At 41.3% G+C, this 26,817-nt stretch overlaps 1 protein-coding gene across 1 annotated transcript in view; it reads left to right on the top strand.

The window, feature by feature from the left end:
* CHD1L (chromodomain helicase DNA binding protein 1 like) overlaps window positions 1-26,817 on the top strand; it is a 53,514-nt gene that overhangs the window by 6,227 nt on the left and 20,470 nt on the right. The window contains exons 3-14 of the mRNA XM_049782381.1: window positions 1,323-1,429; window positions 1,918-2,032; window positions 2,750-2,781; window positions 5,195-5,276; window positions 8,581-8,747; window positions 11,199-11,350; window positions 12,939-13,031; window positions 14,648-14,744; window positions 17,784-17,857; window positions 19,424-19,534; window positions 25,092-25,206; window positions 25,956-26,100. Of these exons, the coding sequence (XP_049638338.1) occupies window positions 1,323-1,429; window positions 1,918-2,032; window positions 2,750-2,781; window positions 5,195-5,276; window positions 8,581-8,747; window positions 11,199-11,350; window positions 12,939-13,031; window positions 14,648-14,744; window positions 17,784-17,857; window positions 19,424-19,534; window positions 25,092-25,206; window positions 25,956-26,100 (1,290 nt within the window). The remainder of the gene's footprint in view (window positions 1-1,322; window positions 1,430-1,917; window positions 2,033-2,749; window positions 2,782-5,194; window positions 5,277-8,580; window positions 8,748-11,198; window positions 11,351-12,938; window positions 13,032-14,647; window positions 14,745-17,783; window positions 17,858-19,423; window positions 19,535-25,091; window positions 25,207-25,955; window positions 26,101-26,817) is intronic.

The following is a 26,817-nucleotide window of genomic DNA, read 5'->3' as shown; positions in this document are numbered from 1 at the left end:
TACCACCAATAGCCCTATGTAATCTTAGCTCCAGATAGCACATCCCTTGGGTTAATCCTATATGTCTGTAGGATACTAAGGGAAGACTGCAGACAGGAAATCCAGCAGAAACAACTTGATCAACAACCACGGAAGCACACGTTTCTAGATACGCAAAAGGTTTTCTCAGGGGACATAAAGAAGCTAAATCACCCCTGGAGTCTAATTTTTATTTCGAAGTATCAAGCTGGAACAGGTGTGGATGCTGGCATTTCTGACCAGCAGTTGGCAATGCTTTTTTTTTTTTTTTTTTTTGGTTGGGGGAGTTTGGGTCAAACACAGCAATGTTTAAGGATTTGCACCAAAGCTCCTCGCTCTGCACTCTGGGTGCTGCTTGGCGAACCATATGGGATGCTGGTAACTGAACCTAGTTGGGGTTTGTGTAAAGCCTACCTGCTGTGCTATTGCTCTAGCCCCTTTATTTAGTTACTTAGTGGGGAGTGAAGATGTTTTTTATTTAAGCCAAGTGGATCTCATCAGTCTTGATTTTTCAGAATACAGTGTGGTGCTCTGCAATGCCTAATGTATTTTTTTGTTTGTTTGTTTTTGGGTCACACCCGGCAGTGCTCAGGGGTTACTCCTGGCTCTGTGCTCAGAAGTCACTCCTGGCAGGCTCCGGGACCTTATGGGATGCCAGGATTCAAACTACCATACTTCTGCATGCAAAGCAAATTCCCTACTTCCATGCTATCTCTCCAGCCCCCCTCCAGTTTCCTTGGGTTGTACCCTTAGATGTGGCACTTTGCTGAGTGTGATCTGTAGAACCTCTGTGATATCTGAGTGTGATTTGTGGAAGATCTCTCTTCACATATGTACAGGAACCAGGGGAGCAGCTCTGAGAGCAGGCATAGAAACCTCCCTCTCATGTCCTTGGTTTTACCCAGTAGAATCCACACTGGCAACTTTCGAGGTTGCCTTGTCATTGGTCTTGACAGTCGAGTGTGCTTCAGATCATTCTAGTACATAACTTGCATCATTTTCATTAATTTTAATCATATTTCCTGATTTCCCCCACATTGTGTTAGGGATTCAGTTTCATAAATATTGAACATCATGGCTTGGGTACTGTTGCTGTTATGGAGTGATATAAATTTCTTTGGAAATTACATTAAAGCCTACTAATTTCCTAGGAATGAATGACAACTAACAGATGAAAGGTTGCACGTTTTGTTTTTGAAACCCAGTCTTCTGTATACGTTTATATTTCTTACAAGTTGGTGGAGATTTGTGGCTGTTCATCATCTGGAGATGTGACCAAAACGACTTCATTTTCTGTGTTTCAGACCATTGCTTTCTTCATTTATTTGATTGGAAGACTAAATGATGAAGGACCATTTCTGATCCTTTGTCCTTTGTCTGTTTTGAGCAACTGGAAAGAAGAGATAGAGAGGTATGGTGATAGAGAGCTGGAAATTTCATTTCTAAAACCGATAAGATTATTTTATGGGCTATACACAAAATATGACAAAACTGCATATTGTTATAAGCAGTGCATTGATTTCTTCCAGAAAACTTTGACCCAAGCACTATAGGTACAGAAGATCTGATGGGGAAGGTGTGGATATATGCATGGGAAAGGGTATTACTGTTATTACAGTTAAGCATATTGAAGGCTAATATTTATTTGCAATATGTTTTTCTGAACTAAAGGGGAAGACTCTTTCAACTTCACATACACAACAGTTAACCAATGAGGAAAAGCCCTTTTCTTTTTGGAGTCAGCACAAACTTCTTTCAGATGTTTATTTAGTTCTTAGTGACTGGACCCAGAACTCAGCCCGATCGCAGGAGTGTCTCTGGGTTTGGAGTGTGGAAGGTTTGCAGCCCTTTTTCCAGGGGCTTATATTTCTGTTCCCCCTCCTTTTCCCCTGGCTGCAGATTTGCTCCAAGTTTGTCATGTGTGACATACACGGGTGACAAGGAGGAGCGAGCCCGCTTACAGCAAGACCTCAATCAGGAGCTTCATTTTCATGTGCTGCTAACTACTTTTGAGGTATCGGGACCTTAGAAGAAACCATGGGCTTATTCCATGTTTTTGAGAGCTCATGTTTTTCTGGGGAGGGGTATGGGGAGATGGCTATTTTTATTAGCTTTTCAGAGAGAGGTTGTTAGGAAAGGATAAGATTGTGCTCCAAGTTGGTTCACTCTCCCCATCTCCAATTTCATTCTTTCTCAGGGTAGGAGAAATAATATAAAAGGTAGGAACTTGCTTTGTGTGTGGCCTACCTGAGTTTGATTCCTGGTATCTTGAGCCCTTCCAGGAGTGATTCCTGAGCCCAGAGCCAGGGGAGCCCTGAGCACTGCTGGGTATGGGCCAATGAACCCATGAACCTCCCCAAATCAAGTTATTTTCTCTCCCTGATAGGGTAAAGGCTTCCTAGGGTGAGAGTACAAGGCTCCCAGGAATCAAATCTAATAGGAGAGAGAGAGAGAGAGAGAGAAGAGAGAGAGAGAAGAGAGAGAGAGAGGGAGAGAGAGAGAGAGAGAGAGAGAGAGAATGAATATGAATGGGGTAAGCAGACATCATTGACATCTCCTTTTTGTCTGTCTGGTGACAGAGCTTCTTAGAAATCAGCTCAGAACTTGTGATGAGTGAAGACAGCTCAACTAAATCAGTAGTTTAGGAGTGTTAACACGGAATTAATTTTTTTAGCATTAGCTTGTGTCCAGTCTGTCCTTTCTAGTGGTTCATTTTTCTTTCATTTTTCAGTTCTGCTTGAAAGACGCATCATTTCTAAAATCGTGAGTATATTGCAGTGTGTTGGAAATTGTATTGAATGGAATATGAGAGTCATGTCTTTCACATCTGACACTATGCCCGTCTCCTGTTCTGTTTGCTGGATATTCCTGGCCTATATTCCTTTTACTTGGTGGGCAAGGTGTTATAGTTCTAGAGTCTCATTAGCTCGTTATCTTCCTCATTAGCTGGCCTTTGGGTTAGTTATTTAAGCTCTGTGAGATTCAGCTTCTTCATCTGTAGAATGGGAATGATGACATTTCTAGCTTTGTTGAGAGGAGTGATTGAGAAAAAGATGTAGAAGGTGAATGGTTACTAGATAGTAGGTGGCATATGTGAAAATTGCATACACGCCTCTCAGAATGGCTGTTTGGGGCTTTTATTACAATCTAGTTGGTACATTTCTTGAGTCTTTTTCTGGACTAACTTAAAATGGCAATCATTGCTGCAAATCAACTTTTTGAAAGGAAATTTTTTTTGGTTTTGGTTTTTGGGTCACACCCAGCAGCTCTCAGGGGTTACTCCGACTCTACGCTCAGAAATTGCTCCTGGCAGGCTCAGGGGACCATATGGGATGCTGGGATTTGAACCACTGTCCTTCTGCATGCAAGGCAAATGCCTTTCCTCCATGCTATCTCTCTTGCCCCTTGAAAGGAAGTTTAAATAGACTTACACGTGCTAACTTTGTGGCCTCTTACCAACCAGCTTGTGAACTATATAGAACACGTAGGGTTAGGTTTTTCTTGCCAACCTATTGGGGATGACATGTCAAAGTTGATGGTCACAAATTGTAGTCATAGACAATGAAATGAAATGAGAACCAAACTTTAAATAGGAAAAAGGTGTTGATAGGAGTTGGTTCATTCTTTGTCATGTATATACTTCTCTGTGAGTTAGGTGAGAATTCTCTACCTTTAGTATCCTTTTCAAAGTGCTTTAGCAGAATTTTAACTCATATCTGATTTAAGTTCTTTGGAATTGCTTTTCTATTTTTTTACCTTATTTTGAAATACTAAAGAACTTCTCATAGATTTTTATCAGTGTTCTGTTTCATGCAAGTTTCAATTAAGTGGGCATTCTGAGTTTATGATTCTGAGGATATGATTTCCCCTCTTTTTCTTTTTTTATGATTAATATACAGTTTATATTTATTAAAGATCATGCTTTTGGAAAGACAGTTTCAATAATTACCAGCCAAACCAGGAAAAAAACATAGTACCGGGGGCTGGAGAGATAGTATGGAGGTGGGGCATTTGCCTTGCATGCAGAAGGACGGTGGTTCGAATTCCGGCATCCCATATGGTCCCCCGAGCCTGCCAGAAGTGATTTCTGAGCATAGAGCCTGAGCACTGCTGGATGTGACCCAACCCCCCCCCCCAAAAAAAAAACCCAGAAAAAAAGAAAACCATAGTACTGCCCTAAGAGGATATAGGGATATTCAGTTCATGGACCTCCGAAGTAAATAGGAAATATTAGGAGAGAAGTTTGGGTCCCTTTCTATAAAGTGTTCTACTCATTCATCAGAAAGGCTGTAGAGGCAAGTATATCCACTTATAAAAGGGTCGCTCATCCTGGATGCCTTGTTTCTAAATGGCAAGCAGACCTCTACAGCCAGCACTCAGAGCTGAGTTCCTGTTTTAAAGAGCTCAGTGCAAGCTAGGGAATTGGATTTTGGATTTTTCACCAGCAAGGTAGTCTTCCTATCTTGCAGCCGTTCCAGGTGAATCTGAGAACTTCCATAATGAAGAGACTGCTGTAGTGTTGTCTTACAGTATTGACCCCAAGAACATAGTTATATTTTGCAAAATTAGAGTATCTATTACTATATCTCACAGTGTGAAAATGGCCCAGAAATGTAACAAAACCTTGGCTTCAGTGAGGTCTATTCTAGAGTGTTAAGACTGTGCACACAGTATGGTAAAAATAGGAAGTTTTCTTTTGGTAATAGGCAGTAGATTTGTGGAACCATTTGGCTCAAGGGGGTTAGAAATGACCTTGTTCTACACTCCACTCAATGCTGGAGTTGCATCTGCCCCATTGGTACAGAGCAACCTCAGCATCTGCTGATGAGTGAGTCCCCTGACATCCTCCACTGAGCTAGAGTCCAGCTAGAAATCCCAGGCAGTATCTGAACCCTGGCAGGTGGCCATGAATGTTTCCTTTTGCTCTGACTTTGGCTCCTTCCTTTCTCTCTTCAGAGCATAGGTTCTTTGTCATTTGGGAAATAAGTTTCTTTAGCTGTCTCTTATCTAGATCTTGTCTGGTATAGTAGGCTCTTTGATACGAAGTTAATTTGGGTGTTTCTAATAGAATGGAGTGATCTGAGCCTGATAATAATTGCAGGCTAATAGTTTCTTGTTTAATGTGCCTGGTATAATTCATGTGTGATTTACCATTACTTGCATTTCTCTCTCACAGCTTCTCTTGGAGTGTTCTTATTGTGGATGAAGCACACAGGTTGAAAAACCAAAGCTCCTTATTGTATCAGACACTTTCTGAGGTAAACTGACAGGCCTGTCTTTGTTTTTATATGATTCCCTTATAGAAAACAGAGCTTAAAATTCTAGAGTTAATAATGTTAAAAAATTATTTTTTTCTAGCAAAGCTAAAGGAACATTTTGTGGATGACAGTAGTGCTTAATATGCTTGATTTCTTCTTCCTCTTATGTTTTACACAGGGGATAATGTTTACTAAAATCTGATTATCTAAGGAGTAGGACCATATTCCTAGTCTAGTACATTGTACTTTTGACAATGTTCCAGCATGCTTTTGATCTTCAAAGAGGCAATTCCTTTCTTTCTTTTTTTTTTGGCCACACCGGTGATGCTCAGGAGCTACTCCTGGCTATGTGCTCAGAAATCTCTTCTGGCGTGGGGGACCACATGGGATGCTGGGGGGGTCGAACCGTATTCCATCCTGGGTCTGCCGTGTGCAAGGCAAACGCCCTACCACTGCGCCATCACTCCGGCCCCAAAAGAGGCAATTTCTTTTTAAAAATCATCTCATTACGAGCTGGAGAAATAGTCCGGGACTTACAGCACTTCCCTTGCACATAGCTGACATGAATTCTATATCCAGCACTCCATGTTTCCCTGAACCCCACCAGGAATGTTCCCTTATCACTGAATCAGGAGTAAACCCTCAGCTTTGCTGGGTGTGGCCCAAAAACAAAGAAACAAAAAAAATCAAAAAAAAAAAAAAGGGATCTCATTATAGTTTCCTTATTAGCAATAGCAGACTAATGTCATAGGCCTTTTCTTCCATTTACTTTTTTCAAAAATGTGACTCTTCATATGGAATCAAGAACAGACCTATTGTGTGCTCTTAACTATTACCTCAATCACTTTTGTTTTGTTTTTGCTCTTCTTTTGAGTATGATACTCTTCACCTCATTCGCTTCTCTTTTTGGCATTTTGGCAAAGTACACAAGATGTGTAATTTGGTCTCTAGACTTAACTGTTTTTTATTTTGTTTCAGTTTTGGTTTTTGGGCCACACCCGGAAGTGGTCAGAGGTTACTCCCGGTTCTGCACTCAGAAATCGCTTCTGGCAGGCTCAGGGTACCATATGGGATGCTGGGGATTGAACCTGTGCTAGTCCTGGGTCAGTTGCATGCAAGGCAAATAAAACGCCCAAACTGCTGTGCTATTGCTCTGGCCCTTAACCGTTTTTTAATAAGGAGCCAATGGGACTGTTTGCGATTAAGGAGATATTTCTGCTCCCTTTTATATATTAAAATTCTTTAATATCTGCTGTGATATATACCCAAACATGAATATGTACATTTTTTTTTGTGGTTTTTGGGTCACATCCAGCAGTGCTCAGGGGTTTTTCCTGGCTCCGTACTCAGAAATTGCTCCTGGCCGGCATGGGGGACCATATGGGATGCCGGATTCGAACCGATGACCTTCTGCATGAAAGATAAATGCCTTACCTCCATGCTTTCTCACCGGCCCCGAATATGTACATATTTGTTAAAATATCAAGTATATTTTAAATATCAAAACTCAGTATCGTATGTGTGTATATTATACATAACACACATATATGTATGTATAGATAAACATCCTGCATTTAGATATTTATATATAAAACTATTAAATAGATAAAATTCTAAGTATAGGATATGGCTTTCTTGTTTGCTATTAAAAATTTATTTGAGGGGCCGGAGAGATAGCATGGAGGTAAGGCATTTGCCTTTCATGCAGGAGATCATCGGTTCAAATCCCGGCGTCCCATATCGTCCCCCGTGCCTGCCAGGAGCAATTTCTGAGCCTGGAGCCAGGAATAACCCCTGAGCACTGCTGGGTGTGACCCAAAAACCAAAAAAAAAATTTTATCTGAGGGGCCGGTGAGGTGGCGCTAGAGGTAAGGTGTCTGCTTTGCAAGTGCTAGCGAAGGAAGGACTGCAGTTCAATCCCCCGGCGTCCCATATGGTCCCCCCAAGCCAGGGGCAATTTCTGAGCACTTAGCCAGGAGTAACCCCTGAGCATCAAATGAGTGTGGTCCAAAAAACAAAAACAAATTATTTGAATTTTGGGGCATACCAAAGTGATGCTTAGTGCTTGAGGGTCCCTGGCAGTTGTCAGTGGAGATCAAACCCACTCAGGTCTCCTGCATGCCAAGCCTGTGTGCCAGTCCACCAAACCTTTGCTGAATTTTAAAATCTTGGATAGTTAAGTTTTTATTAATATCAGTTCACTGTTGATTTTTCTTAGTGAACTGATAAAATAACTTATTTTTCAATTTGTTATACTCTTTTTTTTGTATTGTCATCTGTTGTTCAGAATTTAAAGAATTTCTTTCTATTTGGAGCTACATGTGGCCCAGATCCTTCCTGAAGTTTTCCTACCTACATTTTTTTTTGCATTGATGCACCAGAAAGTTTTACAAAAGAACATGGTTTGGGTTCAGGTCTTCTTGCTTGTCATGGTGGATCCTGATGCTCTGGGTCCCTCTCACTGTACAAGCAAATGCTGCTGGAGATGAGCTCCTCAGTACACTCTCCCATACAGGTGACATCCTGGAGCTTAAGCTCTGCACAGGCTGAACGACAGTCACCAAGTGGAAGTTTCATGCATCCTTCTATTCACAATGGGATATAATTTATATCCCTATAATGTTGTCTCCTCAGGATTACTATCCTCTTTCTACTGTTGAAACTCTAGGTAATGTTTCCTACATGTGCACAGCTTGACCCTGAGCTCCTTGATTTCATTCAACTGTACATGAATACATTCAACTTTGCATGGTAAAAGTTGGTAGAGTTCTGCTGGTAGGGTGTTTGCCTTGCACAAGGTTGGGTTTGATCTCTGGCATGTTATATAGTCCCCCAAGCACCGCCAGGAGTGATTCCTGAGTACAGAGTCCAGGGAATAAGTCCTGAGCATTGCCAGATGTTGTTCCAAAAAACCAAAATCAAAAATAAAGAAACCCCAAGGTTGTGATGAGTAACACAGTCTGTTCATTCCGTTATATCCATTATTCTTTCCATACATTTTATTATTATCATTCTGTTATAAAGAGTCAAATAAATGGGTGGTCGGGAGCACATGGGCGAGGCTAAAGGTACTAACAGAATGTACCAAAATCATAATTTGTCAATCAGCAGAGAATCGGGAATGGGTGAACAGGAAGAAAGGCCAGTCATAGGGGACATAAAGATGGGTTCATATTCATATATGGATGTGGTGTCTAGTAGCTTCTTACATTGAGACTGAACTTCAGCACAATTGTGGTCTTATTATCTAAAGTACAATTCATAAAAGGGAGTAAAAGAGAATTTTTTTGCCTTTGTGTTTGAGTTCTCAGTAACTTTCAGTCTGCTGCTGACCGGCACTCCTGTCCAGAACAGCCTCCAGGAGCTTTACTCACTCCTCAGTTTCGTGGAGCCTGATACCTTTTCCAAGGAACAAGTGGAAGATTTTATTCAGCGTTACCGGAATATTGCGAATGAGTCAGAATCAGGCAAGTTTCCTTCCTCTATATAATGTCCAAGAGGTCTAGACCCAGGAACTTTTATAGTTAATGGTCAGTTGCTTGATTTATTTCTATAATGGCTATAGAAACGAAAGAAAGAATTCATAACCAGAGGGTATGTTTCAGGGAGATGAAATGAAAGAGCCTCATATAAATAAGGCTATATTAAGTATTGTCTGATTTTTTTTAGTTGTCTGCTTGTCTATGCCTCTTCTTGACTGTTTGAAGCTAAGATCTGCAGGCTTCTTTAGCATGTCATTTCTAGGAAGGACTGTTACCTTCCCAGACTACTTCCAGAGGTAGCAAATTTATAGGTGCTAGAGCCCAGATATTAACATGTGGGCATGTTCCGCTGCATATAAACACAAGTCTGGTATGGGTGGGTCATGGGAGCACAGGAACCTGTGCTCACTGTACAGCTGCTGCTGTAATCTTTGTCTCTCACCTTTGCCTCTCTTGCTGGCAGGCTTCTTTCTGTGTCTGGGATGGACTATTGTTTCAGAATGATCAGGCCAAACAAATGCGTTGCATGCCCTCTAGTTGCTATGTGTCTGGTCTGCCAGGAGGGTTGGTATAAAGGTATGTACCAGAACATTGACCATTCACAGAGGAAATGGCTGGAGGAAACTGCTCAGAGATGAATTTCCAGCTTAGGTTGTGGGGCGAAATGTAGGACACTCATCTAGATATCAGTGGGGCATATACATACTAAAAAAATAATTATTGTGTGTCTAAAATCCCAATTTAAGAGAGGCCTTCTATTTTTATTTCCTGTGTCTCAATATACTACATGAAGAATGATCGCAGTTCAGACTAGTCTTTGACATTCTTTACTCTGAGGGAAGGATTACGGTAGGGGTGGTTCAAAAATGCAGCATTAGTATTCATCTGTGTAACTTTGGTTGAGCTGCTTAATCTCTCTGAGCCTCATTTAACTTTGCTACTGAAATTTGGACAATATTACTAAACCTGCCTTAGATTTTGGAGTTACTACCTGAGTCGTGATATTAGAGGCAAAAAATTTATTGGAAATACAAGATCCATGGAAATGAGATTACTAATAAGAATCAAATGTTTTGATCTAGAGGATAATACAAGGATTTAAGAATTTGCCTTGCTTCCAGCTGATTCTGGATAGTTTCCCAGTACCACGTAAGGTCTCCTTCAGGACCTCTGACCTCTGAGTACAGAGCCAGAAGTAAGCCCTGAAGATCTCAGGGTGTTTTTTGAGAAAATGCAAAATAAAAAGTTCTTTGAGTATTCTGGACCTTTAATGTTTTAAAAAATAGATTTATCATTAGTTTGCATTATAGAATCATAGAATTTCATTTTAGAATTTCTACAATTCTATAACATTCCTATATAATGTTATAGGAATTATATATAGAATATATAAATATATAAGCAATATATAATTATATTTATATAAATAATATATATTATTTATAATAGAATATATAAATGTATAAACAATATATAATTATATATCTATATAGAGATAATATATTATTTTATTTATCTAAGTATATGAATAATTATATATTTACATATAAATAATATACAAATTTATATATAGTGTTGTATTAAATAATTAAGGATGGAGCTGGATGGCGATGGATGGAGGTGGATTTCTCTGTCTGCCATCCCAGGCCACGTGGCTCAGCAACCCCATGAACCGGCGAGTTTCAGGCCCAGGTGAAACGCGAAATCACTCACTCACAGGCAGGCTTCAGGAAGAATCATCTTTATTTATGCCCTAGCCACCACATGTGTGTGGCCTATCTCATAACCTTTCAAGCATACAGCCATTCTAGGCTTGCCCTGCGTCTTATTCTCTTTCAGCCATCTCCCTTAGAGAGCCCACCAGGGCCAAAAGGCAAAAGCCCCTTAATCTCTTGGCTTCCGGGTTTATCTATCTATTCCAAGACCCCTCCCCGGAATGGGCCGGGCTTTGCAGGTAAAGTCACACCTATTATCCGGTTCCCAAGACCCCTCCCAGAAATGGGTGGGTCTCAGATAAGTACCCTACAATATAGTATTTCTATAATCCTATAACATCATAGGATTTCAGGTGTTTAGCTTAACATATATAAACATGTATGTAAGATTCAACACACCTACCACCACTGCCAAGGTTCCAGTGACATCCTTCATCAAAAAGACCCCCTCATTGGTGGTGGGAATGCCTCTGATCCATTGTCACTATGTACCTTAAATATTACTGTGAAAGATTTATAATTCACTTTGTTCACAATAAAAATGAAAAAAAAATATCCCCTGGTGATGAGCCAGTAATGCTTTCAAAAGAAATAAATGCTGCAAAAATTTTCTTACCTTGCATGCAAAATTGGCATAAAAGTAAGAAGTAAAAGTAAATTGCCCTATGACTTTTCTTCAAGTTCATTATCTTGATTTTGTTTGTTTTCTCTTTCCACACAGCAAGTGAACTGCACAAAGTCTTGCAGCCTTTTCTGCTGCGGCGAGTGAAAGCTGAGGTGGCGACAGAGCTTCCCAAGAAGACAGAGGTTGTGCTATATCATGGCATGTCTGTGCTGCAGAAAAAGTACTACAAGGCTATTCTGATGAAAGACCTAGGTAAAGAAAGGACATCGAGGCCTGCAGAAACTTGATGGGTCTGTGGTTTTCATGCAGAAAAATAACTTGTGTTCATGCTTGTTTGTATAGGGGGAGTGTGGGATGGAATTTTGTATTCTGAATGACTTGTGGCTCGGTTCTGTGAATCTGGCAGAGCATCCTTAATAAAATATACCGTTGATTTGTACCTGTGAGGTTTTCTCCCCTGCTTTGGTTTTCCTTATTATGCCCTGTAGCTAAGCAAATGCTTCAGGCTTCTCAGTGATGATTAATAATCTCACCCTGACAGATATTGGACACATTGCAAACTGGAGTGGAAAGAAAGACTAGAAATGGAATTTTCCAGTTTACATTTTTGGGGGTTCCTTGGCTTCACAACAGTAGTGGAAAAAGGAATTTTATTTTCTGTTTGTTTTTTTGTTTGTTTTGGGGCCACATTTGGTGATATTTAGAGGTAACCTGACAGCACCAGGGACCACTTTTGGTGGGACTCAGGAAACTTTTTGGGGTACTAGGGATTGAATCCCTGGCAGCTGTATGCAAATACTGTTGCTATGCCCAGAATTTTAGTATTTTGAAAACAATAAAGCAAAAAATAGTCCCTAGTTCAATTTATAGTTAGGCTTCCTTTTATTTTATTTTTGGTTCATACTGCTGAGCTCAGGGCTTCCTCCTGACTCTCCTGGCAGTGTTTGGGGGATTGTGATGGGGATTGAATCTGGTTCGACTATGTATAATGCAAGCATCCTTCCTGCTATACTATAAGTCTGGTCCTAGGCTTCTGTCCAAGCAAAATGATGATTAAGAAAAATATGTAGTACATAAGAGAGTACTAGAGTGATAGTACAGTGGGTAGAGTGCTTGTCTTACACATGGTTGACCTGGGTTCAATCTCCAGCACCTCATTTGGTCTCTGAGAAATATACTACTGGAAATGACCCTTAAGCAGCCAGGAGGAAGCTCTGAGCACTACTGCCACCTTTCCTAAATAGTGCATAGGTATCTGGGGTCACGCCTGGTGAGACTTGGTTGCCTGGTCTAGATAGTTCAATGTCAGGGCAAGAAGCATCACTGTTCAGCTCTACATTGCTGAGAGCCACCATGGTCATGCCCAGAAGTGCTCAAGGGCCTTCAGGGCCATACTGTGGGAGCCCAGGGTACTCTAAAGCACCAGGGATCGAACCAGAAACCTGGGCATGCTAGGCACATGCCCCCAACCTGTGTGGTTCTTCCTGCAATTTGTCAAAAAATGGGAGGTTAATGTAAGCTAGAAAGCTATTATTGAAATGAGTTAAGACACTTATGGAGGGCCCGGAGAGATAGCACAGCGGCGTTTGCCTTGCAAGCAGCCCATCCAGAACCAAAGGTGGTTGGTTTGAATCCCGGTGTCCCATATGGTCCCCCGTGCCTGCCAGGAGCTATTTCTGAGCAGACAGCCAGGAGTAACCCCTGAGCACCGCCGGGTGTGGCCCAAAAACCAAAAAAAAAAACAAAAACAAAAACAAAAACAAAAAAAAAGACACTTATGGAAACCTAGAGGTTTATTGTTGTTCTGTAGCTAATTTATTTTCATTTAAAAAAATTTCAGATGCCTTTGATAATGAGACGGCGAAGAAAGTTAGACTTCAGAATATCTTGTCCCAGCTTCGGAAGTGTGTGGATCACCCATATTTGTTTGATGGTGAGACACTGACCTTTGCTCCTCTTCTATTGGCATTACTGTGGATGACATAAAAGTAAATGAAAGTAATTGCCTTTATTTCCTCTCTGTTTGCTCAGGCTTGTGGTTTGAATCTCATGTTTAAGTGATGTTGAATCTGTGGCTTAGACATATACCTAATCCACACTGCTTGTATCTGAGACCATGTGCCCAAGACCCTTGACTCTTTCCATTTGCCTCCTTTTATTTCTTAGTTCCTTTCTTACTCTTCTCACTTCGCCCTGCCTTGATATTTTTCCCCTTTCCTGTCCTCATATCTTGAATATATGTACAGGGCAATCTAGGCATACCTCCGTTGGTATCTAGTTATTCTATATAACACAGAAAATGAGATCAGTTAGTGTTTGTCCTTTTTTTTTTTTTTTTGTCTTATTTTGCTTAACAGAATATCTTCCAGTATCTTCCAGCAGCTCGTAATGAATTGGATAATTTCATCCTTCCTTGCAGCTGCATTTATTGTGCATATATATACGAACCATCACGATCCATTCATCTGGTGTTGGATACCTGGGTTGATTTGGATTCCATAATAGCTTAGCTATTATTATAAGTATATAGCAGTGAATGCAATGGATAATTGTATGCACATGTTCTTTGAATGAGTGTTTTGGGTCTTGGGCGTAGAAAACGAAAAAGTGAAATTTCTGGTTCATATGATATCTCTATTCTTACTTTTCTGAGAAATCTCAGTAATATACTATTTCCCATACTAATTTTCATAAGGCGTAAAATGTCATAAATTATTAATAGATTCCTATGAGAAATTTAAGGGAAAGCACTGCTGGAAACAATATAGATTCCTGAAAGGTCCCTCCCCCCGGTTTTTTTTTTTTTTTTCGGGCCACACCCATTTGATGCTCAGGGGTTACTCCTGGCTAAGCGCTCAGAAATTGCCCCTGGCTTGGGGCGACCATATGGGACGCCGGGGGGATCGAACCGTGGTCCTACCTTGGCTAGCGCTTGCAAGGCAGACACCTTACTTACCTCTGGCGACACCTCACCGGCCCCCTCCCCCCGGTTTTTTAACTTCTGGGCTATACCCAGTGGTACTTCTGGGCTACTCCAGAACCTCTGCTAGGATCTTCTAGTATCACCATCATTCCTGATGGTGAATGATGTGTGAATCACACTCTCTGAATTCGGCGCCTGTGTTCCAGCCTGTTGAGCTGTGTCCTAGTTCACTTTCACATTTTATTCTCACACCCTTATGAGAGTTATGAGTTTATATGTCAAAGCTATTTCTAATTTTTTTTCTAGAGTAAGTTTTGGTCTTTTTTTTGCCACTAGCATTTCCCTGTGCCTCATTTTCTGCTTGAGTGGTTTTCTTCCTTGGATGAATGTGGATTGGGAGTTTTGGGTATGTAAGGCTCCATGATCCATGTTAAGCTGCACTAGACTGTCAATGAGTCATGGTGAAATACTTTAAAGACAGTAGAGGCATAGCCCATTAGCAACTAGAAGTGGCTTGATTTCTTACTGTGGCTTGGCCCAGGTTCCTCTATTCAGGGTGCTAGTCCTGAACAGTGGGGGGGGGGGGGAGGATTTATGCCACTGGAGGTGATTTTCTTCTTTTCCAGGGGTGGAACCTGAGCCTTTTGAGGTTGGAGACCACCTGATTGAGGCCAGTGGGAAACTTCATCTGCTGGACAAACTGCTGGCATTCCTGTATTCCAGGTTGGTGGTAACTTTACCCTTTCTGCTCTGAGTCAGTGACTGTTATCTCAGTCATAAGCAACTCACTTATGGGGGATTATTCCAGTTTTCTTTTCTCAAGAGAGTAACTGAAGTTCTCTTTCTTTGCAACTGCCTTACACCCATTCTATCCCTACCCAATCCCTCTCAAACATCCTAATCTAACCCTTGATAGTACCGTGGCTTAATCTGTAACTGGGTTACCTGGTCTGTGTTTACCATATTACTCCTCTTACTGTGTGTTCTCGTAGGACACTTGATAACACTAAGCATATATTGTTTAATTATATTGCATTGAATTGGCATATAATAAATGCTCAGTAACTTTTTTTTTTGACCTTTGGGGCTTGGTTTGAACTCAGGGAGAAATTGGGTTGGGGCATTGGGTTGGAAGATCATTTCACTTCTGGAACTTGTAAAGGCTTGGCTAAATGTTCAAAGATGTGGCCTTGTCTGATCCACCACTTCCCAGCAGTGCAGACACATCTAGAAAAAAAGAATTCCGGGGCCGGTGAGGTGGCGCTAGAGGTAAGGTGTCTGCCTTGCAAGCGCTAGCCAAGGAAGGACTGCGGTTCGATCCCCCAGTGTCCCATATGGTCCCCCCAAGCCAGGGGCGATTTCTGAGCGCTTAGCTTAGCCAGGAGTAACCCCTGAGCATGAAACGGGTGTGGCCCAAAAAACTAAAAAAAAAGAAAAAAGAAAAAAAGAATTCCATATTACCAGGGATCTCATAGTTGTCTCTTTGGCACCTGGCCAACCTAATACCCTAGACCTGGAAAAACTCCAACATTCAGATTGTACAAGGCAAATGATTGCATGTCTTACTGTCCTTAGCTGTCTCTGTGGATCATTTCTGGGGATTTGATTGTCTCTGTGGATAAGTGAGTTGGAGCTAGAGAGGACACAGACTTGTCTTCTGTCTATCTTTTTCACATCACTGCTGATGAGATATGCTGGAGAGGTTGTGGAATTTTTAGGGCAAAGAATGGTAGATGCCATTACTGCCCCAAGCCTGCCTCCCTGGCATACACAAAATAATTACTTTATATTGCTTATTAAAACTAACGTAGTGGGGGCTGGAAAGTAGGTAGGGTATTTGCCTTGCACGTGGCAGATCTGGGATGGGCCTGGGTGCTGGATTCCCCAGCATTCCACATGGTCCCCAAGCCTGCCAGGAGTGATTTCTGAGCACAGAGCTAGGAGTACCATATATCTCTGTTGAGGCATGCTTAACATGCTGACTAGTCATATGGGTTCAGACCCTCAAATACATGTTTTTCATCCTGTAAATGAGTGTGATCATTCCATGTCTGTCCCTTTTCTCTGACTCATTTCATTCAGCATGATACTCTCCATGTATGTCCATGTATATTGGCTTCATTCTTGACTTAATCCATTTTGCTTCTTGCTTTCTCCTCCTTTCACATGGACATTTTCCAGTGTATCATATATTACACTGTGATTGTGAGCTGTCACCAGTTCTTGTTTCTATAAAGCAGTGCTTCTTAGATCTTTGAACTGAAGTAGCTGTGGATAAGAGTGCAGTGACCTTGCACCCACTAAGCCACACATTCTTCAGGGGGCTTATTTAACTTTTGTGCATTTGAATTTGGTCTTTTTCTCGTCACATTTGTTTCTTTATCTGGGTGTCCAAATAAGGTTTGTAGTTTTGTCCATTTGTCACATGGATGAAGGTATGCAATTCGGAGGACTGCTGTTCCTCTGTGCTTTGTCTCTGTCAGAGAAAGGTTCAAGGATTAAACAGTGTAAAGAGCTGTGGAAAGGTTCAGAGAGTGCACACCCAAGGTGTCATTGGGCAGTGCTCTTGAGGGAGCCATGGGGTGGGGTGTAGTGTAAAGGTTTTTCTTTTCGAAATTTTGTGTAAGTTTTTTTTGAGGGATGACTACCAAAGGATCCCAAAGAGGCCTAGGGGCCCCTCCTCACATTTCTTGGTCAGCTGGCTATGGGTTCAATGTGAGGGCCCAGAGTGTAGTGTTGGGAGGGTCCTGCAGTGTCTGGGATGGCCTAGATGGTGTCAGGGCCTCCAGCTCTGCACCCAGTGATGCTTGGGGGACTATGTAGTGCTGAGGATTGAGACGGGGTCAGCCACATGCCAGGCAAGTGTCTTCACCTCTGTGGTACTTCACTAGCCCTGGTAGTAGTAAGCCCTTAGGCTTACTAAGCTTACTAAGAAGAGAAATTTGCACTAGCTGTTGGGCCTGAGTGGCATGGGTGGGGTGTGCTAAGGTTGTTCATGAGAATAAAGACCACATGCTTGCTTATGTGTCATGTGTATCATTAGTGCCTACTTAGGCAGATAATGGGTGTGTGAGTTAATATGTGTTTTGGGCTTCATGAGGGAAAAGTAAAAGATTAGGATTCTCTCTTCATTGAGCCTCTTCCACCAGCTCATTGGAATGGTTTTCTAAAATTTATTTGTTCTCTGTCTCTCTTTCTCTCTCTTTCATCTTTTTTGTTTTTCACTGCCTCATCTGGAACATACTGAAGGATCTGACATTGCAGAAAGAGGTCCTGTAGTCATTCTAGGACCTTTTGTTCTCCCTGATGCATTGATTCGTGTTCTTGGGACTGTCCCTGCTTTAGTTGGAGAGCTACTGCTTTGCAGGATATGACTGCATGTAAAACTATATTTATCCTTTTATAATGCTTTTACTTGCTGTGAGGCAGTCTTTCTAAGTAATTAGGACACTTACATTCATGCTTCAGTATTTCATATATTTATAACCTTGTATTCTTTTTTTCTTGTTGTTATTGTTGGGCCACACCTGGTGATGCTCAGGAGTAACTCCTGGCCCTGCTCTCAGAAATTAATTCTAGTGGTCCTTGGGGGACCATGTGGGATGCTCAGGATTGAACCCAGGTTGGCTGCATGTAAAGCAAATGCCCTACCCTATAAACTATTGCTCAAGTCTCATAACCTTGTATTTTTTGGTAGGTTTTATGGAAGGAAAACTCATTTTAAGTACTATTGTAATCGACAATTAATCTTTTTCTTGCCAGGGGCCATCGAGTTTTGCTTTTCTCCCAAATGACCCAAATGTTGGATATTCTCCAAGATTACATGGATTATAGAGGTGATGTAGCCTGGTCATAAAATTGTTCAAGCCCTTTTAGACTTAAAAATTCTAGTTAAGTCAATGAGAGTCATCTGGGGCATGAGGAGTGATAGAGAAGAACAGTAAAAGAACATTATTTAGGGGAAAAGGAAGGCTGAAAATTAGGAGAAAGGGCCAGCAAGATGGTAAAGAGGGTATGGTGCTTGCCTTGTGTAGATTAAATTAGGGTTTAATCTAGAGTACCCCATATGGATCTCTGAACCCCAACAGAGATGATCCTGATTTCAGAACCAGGAGTAAGCCCTGAGCACAGCTAGTTGCATCTCATTGAAAAAAAAATCAGGAACAAGTATAGATAGAACACAGAAATAAACATACATGTTCCCTGCTGAGGTGATTTAAAATTGAGAAAATGTGTGTTCAAGTGTTTCTGAAAGTTCAAGATAAACCATTTCAGTGACATGGTATTCTAGTATCTTGCAACCTTTAGCTTTGAATCAACTAAGATTTGGGGAGGAGGGAGAATTGGGACATTGGTGATAGGAATGCTGCACTGGTGATTGGGGGGGGGTGTTCTTTACATGACAGAAACCCAACCACAATCATGTTTGTAATCAAGATGTTTAAATAAAATATTATTAAAAAACATGAATATTGGAGCCGGAGAGATAGCACAGCAATAAGGTGTGTTTGCCTTGAAGCAAAAGGATGGTGGTTCGAGTCCCAGCATCCCATACAGTCCCCCGAGCCTGCCAGGAGCGATTTCTGAGCATAGAGCCAGGAATAACCCCGGAGCGATGCTGAGTGTGACCCAAAAATAAAAAAAAAAAAAAATAAAAAAAAGATAACATGAATATTGAAATGATAGAGTTGCTATACATATCAACCAAAGAAAAGAGAAGGGCAGTTGATTTTCTCTATATTCAGAAGGTAATGGAAGTTATTACCTGGGGATGCTACTTGATATATTATAGAAAGTATGAGGGCATGACAGGAAAAAGTTATAACATTGGTGAATCTTGATAACCATGATAAGAAACATTAGCTCTGGACCTCACTACTTAAGTACAATATATAAATCCCCATAGCCTCAAGCAGAACTTGAGCATACATTTCTCCTTTCCACCATGGGTTTGAAACTTCACCAGAAGCTTCCTTGGTACCTTGGATGGGCTTATCATCAGTTTGCTGCTTACACATATGAGAACTGTGTCTCAGCTGGGCTGGCAGCTGCCACACAGCATAGTCTTCAAGGTACTTTTGGGTTGCTTAATTTATTTGGGATTGATTAGTGATTCCATGAATGCCTAGTAGACCAGTGGCATGAAAATGCACTACTAAGAAACAAAAACAAAATTCCCCAAGCCTAAAGTAGGATGTTCTGGTGAGTTCAATTGAAAAAAAAAAAACCCAATAAAATATTTCCACTCATATTAGAAGTTTCCCCCTCCCATGGTATTTACTTAAACTAGATGGCATGACTGTGCCAATTGGGAGACACAATTGGCATTTGTGTTTGAGCTCACAGTGTATGTAGAATACTCGAAGAGAGTAAACATGTCTGTTTTCTTTATCTGTGTGAAGGTTACAGTTATGAGCGTGTGGATGGCTCTGTGAGAGGAGAAGAGAGACACCTCGCCATCAAGAACTTTGGCCAACAGCCCATTTTTGTCTTTCTCCTGAGTACGAGGGCAGGTAGGTCCTATCAGTATGAACAGAAACAGGCATTAAGGGGTTTTACCCTGCTTCTCTCTCACAAACAGTAGAACTTCCCCCTTAGTTTTCTGAGAGCTTATGCCATGACTCAGAAGTGCAGAAAGTGGAAAGCTGAGGAAGTAGATAGTTGAAGTAGATGAAGTTGAATAAGAGATGGGGCTTTCAGCATAGACTCTTCTCTGTTCATCTTCTGTACACTCTCAGCGCCTCAATGAAGTAAGGCTGAAACTTGAACCTGTTGAACAGTAATTGTATTGCTGGGGCCTTAGATATGTGAGGTTCCAGGTTTAATTTCTGGCAAGACATACACATAAATACACACACACACACACACACACACACACACTTTCACATACTAATTTTTTTCTAATCTACTTTAATCATTGACTCAATGCAGAAGGATTTCTGTAGTTTTGTAAAATATATATAATATATAAATATATAATTTTATATGTTTATATAGCTTGTATATATGTGTGTATATATATTTGGATGTAGCTCTCCTTTCCTATCAAGTATTTAGGAAATGAGAGGCTGGAGAGAGAGGACGGGGATTAAGGAATTTTTCTTACTTGGAGGATTCAATCCCTAGTACTACCTAAAGTTCCCTGAGCCAGGAATGATTCCTGGTTATAAAAGGTTTAAATTCTGAACACCTCTAGATATGGCCCCAAAACAAAAAGAAATGAGATCCTGTCTGTTGTTTGTTCTTTCTCTTTATTTATTTAAAAAAACGTTATTTATTCATTGATTAATTGGTTTTCGGGCCACCCAGTGGCGCTCAGGGGTCACTCCTGGTTCTGCACTCAGAAATCACCTCTGGCAGGCTGGGCGACCACATGGGATGCCAGGAATCAAACCAGGTCTCTCTCGGGTTGGCCATATTCAAGGAAACGCCCTACTGCTGTTCTATTTCTCCGGCCCTGCTTGTTCTTTCTCAATAAATAGCTCTGGAATAGTATTGTAGCAATTTAATAGTGTGGTTTAAAAAAATGATGATAAGGGCCAGAACCAGAGTGGGTAAGGTGATTGCCTTGTGTGTGACTGACCCGGGTTCTAATCTGGGCATCCTACATGGTCCCCTGAGCATCACCAGGAGTGATTCCTGAGTGCAGAAGTAAACCCTGAGCACTGCCAGGTATGGCCCAGAAACCAGTTAACCAACCAAACAAAAAATGGTGATAATAAAAATTGTTGGCTTTTTAGAATTAGTTATAAAGTTGTCTGTACATGACTTGTCATAAGCATTATAACTACTATATATAATATTTGCTGTACTTTTAAGAAAAGTTTTTGTTTTCTTTCATAAACCTTAAATTGCAGTCAGTTCTCAGAGGTGAAGTTATTCTTAAATGTCAAATAGAATTTGACTCAGAATATTTTCACTATTTTATTTTTCACTTGGCCCAAATCTTCATAGAATAGATGCAGGAACACTAAAGGGATATGTGTTATTTGTTATGGAGAGCAACATCTTTATTATAAAGACAGTTTAGTCTTTTGATTTTTGGGTTACATCTGGTGGTGGTTGGGGACATGAAGTGATGGGAGTGAGACCCAGGAATCTGCATTTGAGTGATACACTCCAGCCTCTGAGCCTTCTCCCTGGCACGAGAGAGTTCAGTCTTAGAAAGCATTTAGCGAGTGCCATGTACTATAGGATATTTACATGGGATGTTACAGGTAGTCTTTGAGCATAAAGAGATTGTTTTATCTGTGTATGTCTTAGCTCTGTATTACAATATGTCCAGATTTATCTTACCTTACTTCTGAGAGCAGAGACAGCTCCGTTATGCTTTCCTGATTTCATCACTCTTTTATTCAGAGAGCAGCACGATAGTTGAAAATCTAAAATAAGGAAGAAAGAGTTTTCATCTTTTTAATCTCCTTGGAGAACTCAGAATCAGTCAAAACAGAATACTCCTTTGAAGGAATCAAAACAGTCCCAAACACTGATCTTTTTCGAAAACTATCTGCCATATGTGCTATTGTTTTTTTGAACTGTTAGATTTGTGACATTCTTATCACTTATTTAACAGGTTTTCCTCCAGCTTTCAGTTGTTCTGTTATTGAGTTAGATGGCCACCAGGTGGCAGGGAGAACTCATGACTGTCCTCAGCTAGAACTTATTTACAAAATACCACCTTAAAGTAGAGTTGCCCTTAACATTAATCCAAGAGGGGCTAGAGCGATAGTACAGCGTGTAGGGCATGAGCCTAACCTGCTTCCTTTCTTGGCACCCCATATGGTTCCGTGGAGCCTCTCCAGGAGTGATCTCATAGTGCAGAGCCGTAGCCACTGTGCAGAGTCAGAGTATTTAGCATCTTTGGGTGTAACCCCCAAACAGGAACAAACCGTTCTCATGCATTGGCAAAGAACTACAACCAGCACGCCTGCTGACTCATGCTTGATGGCCCCTCTCACCCCCACCAAATCGTGGACTGTTGCACGATACAGGAATCGGCCTCAGCAAAACTCCCATCTCAAAGACACTATATGGTCTCGTAATGCAGGAAAGCATTTCTCCAACTCAATTCCAAGGCCTGTGAATTGATAAGTACCTTGGCTTTTACTCCCCACAAGAATATATCAAAAGACCTAATTGGGAGTCTTATATTGCCTATGGAACCTGTATAACAATACATCTTAAGATGTGTATTCCTAAATATACAAGTAGCCTCCTCCACCACTTGTTTTATTCGAATACCTTTTCTTTTTAACTCAGTTTTATTTATTTGTTCTATTTTAATTATTCTTTTTTTTATCCACGCACAGAAATGCTTAATTTCTGGAATAATTACAGTAATAAATACAGTAATTCTAGGAATTACTCCTGGTGGTGCTTGAAATGGGATGCTGGTGATTGAACTTGGTAGGGCACGTGCAAGGCAACTGCTTTATTATTTACTATTTACTATGTACTGTTCCTCTGGCCCCAAGAATAAGATTATATTTATATGTATATAAGTTACTTTATGTAAAGACCATGATCTTTAAAGATCGTTGATCACAATACATTTGTTTCCAGGTAAATGGGAGCGGCACAGTTAAAAAAAGAACAGAAAAGAACAATAAGAAAAGAGAAGCAAAAAAAAAGTACAGCAATAAGAAAATTTGTGAAAATCATTGTCTTTCTCAGTGAGATCATTAAGTTATTGTCAGAAGGTTTACTAAGCTCTTGTTGCTTGTAGAATAAGATTTTTGTTTTATTTTGTTTTGTTTTGGGGCCATACCCAGTAGTGCTCAGGAATTATTCCTGGCTTTGCTCTAGAAATTACTCCTGGCAAGCTCAGGAAACCATATGGGATGCTGGGAATCCAACCTGAGTTGGCCATGTGCAAGGCAAACATCCTATCTACTGTGCTATCACTCTGTCTCCCAAATAATATAATTTTAATGTGCACCACACTTTAATGAAATATGTGCCTGGAAAGGATCATGGGATGGCCATGCCGGTTTAAAAGCATAATCCCTGGTGCCAGGACCTGTGGCACTGAATCCTGGTTCTTTCACTTTCTTATTGTGCAACTCCAGTTTGTCCCTCAATTTCTCTGTGCTTCTAGAACCAACATTCATTAAATAGTTGTAACTACTCATGGAGTTGTTGTAAACACAGCACAGGTTTTGCATTTCTCAATCATCTTACCTGTCTCTTTATTCCAACATTAATGTGAAGGAATTAGTTAGAATGTTCTTGCTGGCTTTGTTTTGATATCCCATTTTGTTGTCAGTAACTCTTGCATGGATTATTCCTTTTGTTGGTGAGGGTGTGAGAAAGTTGGGCCACACCTTTAGTTCTGGAATCAAACTGGGATTTGATACACCTTTACCTCTTGTGCCATTTCTTCAGCCCCAAACATTATTCTTTAATTCAGTCTCCTGAAATAAGCCCTTTAAAAGTCACCTGTCTCAATGTGGGCACAGTGACCCTACCAAGAGGGTTTTGTTTTGATGAATTCCCACAGGAACCAGAGGGAAGGATGTCAACTTGCCTTCTTGGATCTAGCTAATTTGCAAAGCCTGGGAGCCTTTTCAGACTTTCCCCTGCAGCACTGAGCCCAGACTAGAAAGTTTCCCCTGAATTCTTGGCTTTCAATGTTTTTTTGTTTGTTTGTTTGTTTTTATTTATTTTTTTTGGGCCACACTCGTTTGATGCTCAGGGGTTACTCCTGGCTAAGTGCTCAGAAATTGCCCCTGGCTTGGGGGGAACATATGGGACGCTGGGGGATTGAACCGTGGTCCTTCCTTGGCTAGCGCTTGCAAAGCAGACACCTTACCTCTAGCGCCACCTCACTGGCCCAAGAGTTTTCTGTTCTTCTCAGGGATGCGATGTCTTCTTTTCTGCTAGCTATACTAGGGATATTGCTACCTAGTTGTAATGTGCAGTTGCAGTGAAGAACTTTTTCTTTTTTTCTTTTGAATAGCTCCCACAGCAGAAGACCTTGCTGGTATTTAAAATTGCTTTCTGAAGGACCCTGGCCTCTCCTAAGTTCTAGTTCTTAATAAAATACAGTCGTGATTTTATTCTTTTTGGCCACACCCAATAGTGCTTAGGGGTTTTTTCTAGTGTTGCTGGGGTGGGGGTGAAGGAAATAATTCCCTGTGGCCCTGAGGGTCCATGTGTTTCTGGTGATTGAAAGCTTGTGCTCAGCCTGTTGCGTTACCTCTTCTGCTCACATCATGATTTTTAAATGGCTTCATGCCACTAATTTGTGAGTCTAGTTTTGTTACTTAGTCCTATTTTTTACTAGTTCAGATTTCCCGAGTCTTAGTGGTGGTGATGTGAGGAAATCTTGTAGACCAAGACCGTGAATGCCAACATTATTGGAACTATGTAATCAAAACTAATATATATATATATATATATATATATATATATATATATATATATATATATATATATATATATGTATATTTGGTTTTTTGGACCATAGCCAGTGGTGCTCAGATCTTACACCTGGCTCTGCTCCTGGTATCACTCTTGTCAGAGCTCAGGAACCACATGACCACATGTGGGGATTGAACCCAGGTTGTATGCAAGGTAAGTGCATCCAAAAGTACCCCTTTTTTATGGCATAACTCAAAGAAAGAGAGAGGGGCTGGAGCGATGGCACAGCGGTAGGGCATTTACCTTGCACATGGTCGACCCAGGACAGATGGTCGTACGAATCCTGGCATCCCATAAGGTCCCCAGAGCCTGCCAGGAGTGATTTCTGAGCAAAGAGCCAGGAGTAACCCCTGAATGCCACTGGGTGTGGCCCAAAACCATCCAACCAAAAAAAAAAAATGAAAAATAGAAAAGTGAGAGAATGAAAAATAGAATAAAATTTTTCCAACCCTGGCAGCTCCTGCAGTCAGGGAGTGCTTTAGTCAATACAAGGCTCTGGAGTTGGGGGTGGGGTATGGTTTGAAGGAAAAAGCCACATTGTTCTTGATGGATGGATCCCATGCTTCTCACTGACCAGTGCATCTCAAGTTTCTCCTTTCTACTCCCCAGTCACGATGCTACTGCTCAGACACCTTGCTTTGCTTCCAGGTGGTGTTGGCATGAATTTAACAGCAGCAGACACTGTGATTTTTGTGGATAGTGATTTCAATCCTCAGAATGACCTGCAGGCAGCTGCCAGGGCTCACCGAATTGGCCAGAACAAGTGAGAGATTCAATCATTGGCATCTTCCATGAAATTTCTGGGGTGGGGAGGAGGTGGGGAATTATGTCTTGGTATAAACTATACTAGAGGGAAAAAAAGCCTACTAGGGTGTTAGCCCAGCTCTCCAGCTGATTCCTGGAGGCTTGCTGGGGCAGATACAATCTCCATTCAAGCTTGTGTTGTTAAAAAAAAAATCAGGGCTGAAGACATAGTACTGTGGGGAAGGAATTTGCTGTGTACAGCTGATCCTGATTCTGTCTCCACTATGCTCTGTGGTCCCCTGAGCTCTGCCAGAAGTGATTCCTTAGTACAGAGCTCTAGAAATTATGCTTGAGCACTGTTGGATGTGCCCCGCAAATAATCAAAATCAAATAGTGAAAAGACACTAAGAACCTCTGAAAAACTTATCTTGTTCTTTCTGAATCAAACCCCAATTTAATTCCAAAACAATCTTGGAGTTAGGAGGCTAAATGACAAAGATCTTTTCCATGACCCAAGGCTAACCAAGCTCTCCCAGAATCCCCCCCCTCCCCGCAACAGATAGACATGGACCCCAATTGAAGCCACTGCCATATCTTCCTTGGCTCTCCTGATGGGCTATTGTGAGTTCTCACCAGTACTCAGCTGTACACAGCTCATTTCCCTTGAGTTGGGCCCTGAATGTTGCTCTTTGGCTTTGCTCCTGTCTGGTGCATCTCCTTGGCATGCTTGTGCCCAACTTTGCACCACCCTTGTTGGACCTCATACAGGACTGTCAAAGTTATTCGGCTGATTGGTCGTGATACCGTGGAAGAGATTGTGTACCGGAGAGCAGCCTCTAAGCTGCAGCTCACCAACACCATCATGGAAGGACATTTTACTATGGGTGCTCAGAACACTGTGGCCAGCCTCCAGGTAGGTGCAGGACTGTGTTCTTCATCTCCATTATGTCCTAAGTCACAGGCAAGTGCTCTTTGTGAAGCAGAAGTGAGTGGAAAGAGCCATGACTCTCCACTCTTTCCTCAACTACATGTTTATTCCCTGGTCATCTTTATACCATAGTCTCTCCATATCAGCTGCTATAGGAGCTGAAATGGATGTGCCAAATTCAGACTAGGGATACAGAGTATCAAGAATTGGTTCTGATGTCTTCTGACTTGGATTAAAATCCAAGGCCAGGGGCTGGAGCAGTAGCACAATGGGTAGGATACTTGCTTTGAATGTGGCCTACCTGGGTTCAGTCCCTTGCATTCTAAATGGTCTCCTGAACATTGCCAGGAAATATCCCTGAGTGCAGAGCCAGGAATAACTCCAGGGCACTGCTGGGTGTGACCTGAAAACATAATAACCTTAATCTCTTGGATTTTTACTGTGTTTGCTTTTCTAAAAATCAGAGTGCTGCAGTCCTTTGAGAAGGTTAATAGAATCAGGTGAAATAAAGAGCTCAGCAAAATGAATGATGATCATCTAAACCACAATCTTAGCCTCACACTTTTTGATCAATGAGCTGCATTTTCTTCATACTCAGAGGAGAGTGAATGGAACCAGGGATTCAAAATTATGCCAGAGGAGCAATGGAGGAAAGGCTAGAGTTAATTGCTTGAAAGAGGGAACACTGGGTAGAAAACAAGT

This window comes from Suncus etruscus, chromosome 10 (assembly GCF_024139225.1).
Source record: "Suncus etruscus isolate mSunEtr1 chromosome 10, mSunEtr1.pri.cur, whole genome shotgun sequence".
NCBI lineage: Eukaryota > Metazoa > Chordata > Mammalia > Eulipotyphla > Soricidae > Suncus > Suncus etruscus.
The sequence above is the reverse complement of the archived record's forward strand: the minus strand, read 5'-3'. Positions and strand labels throughout refer to the sequence as shown.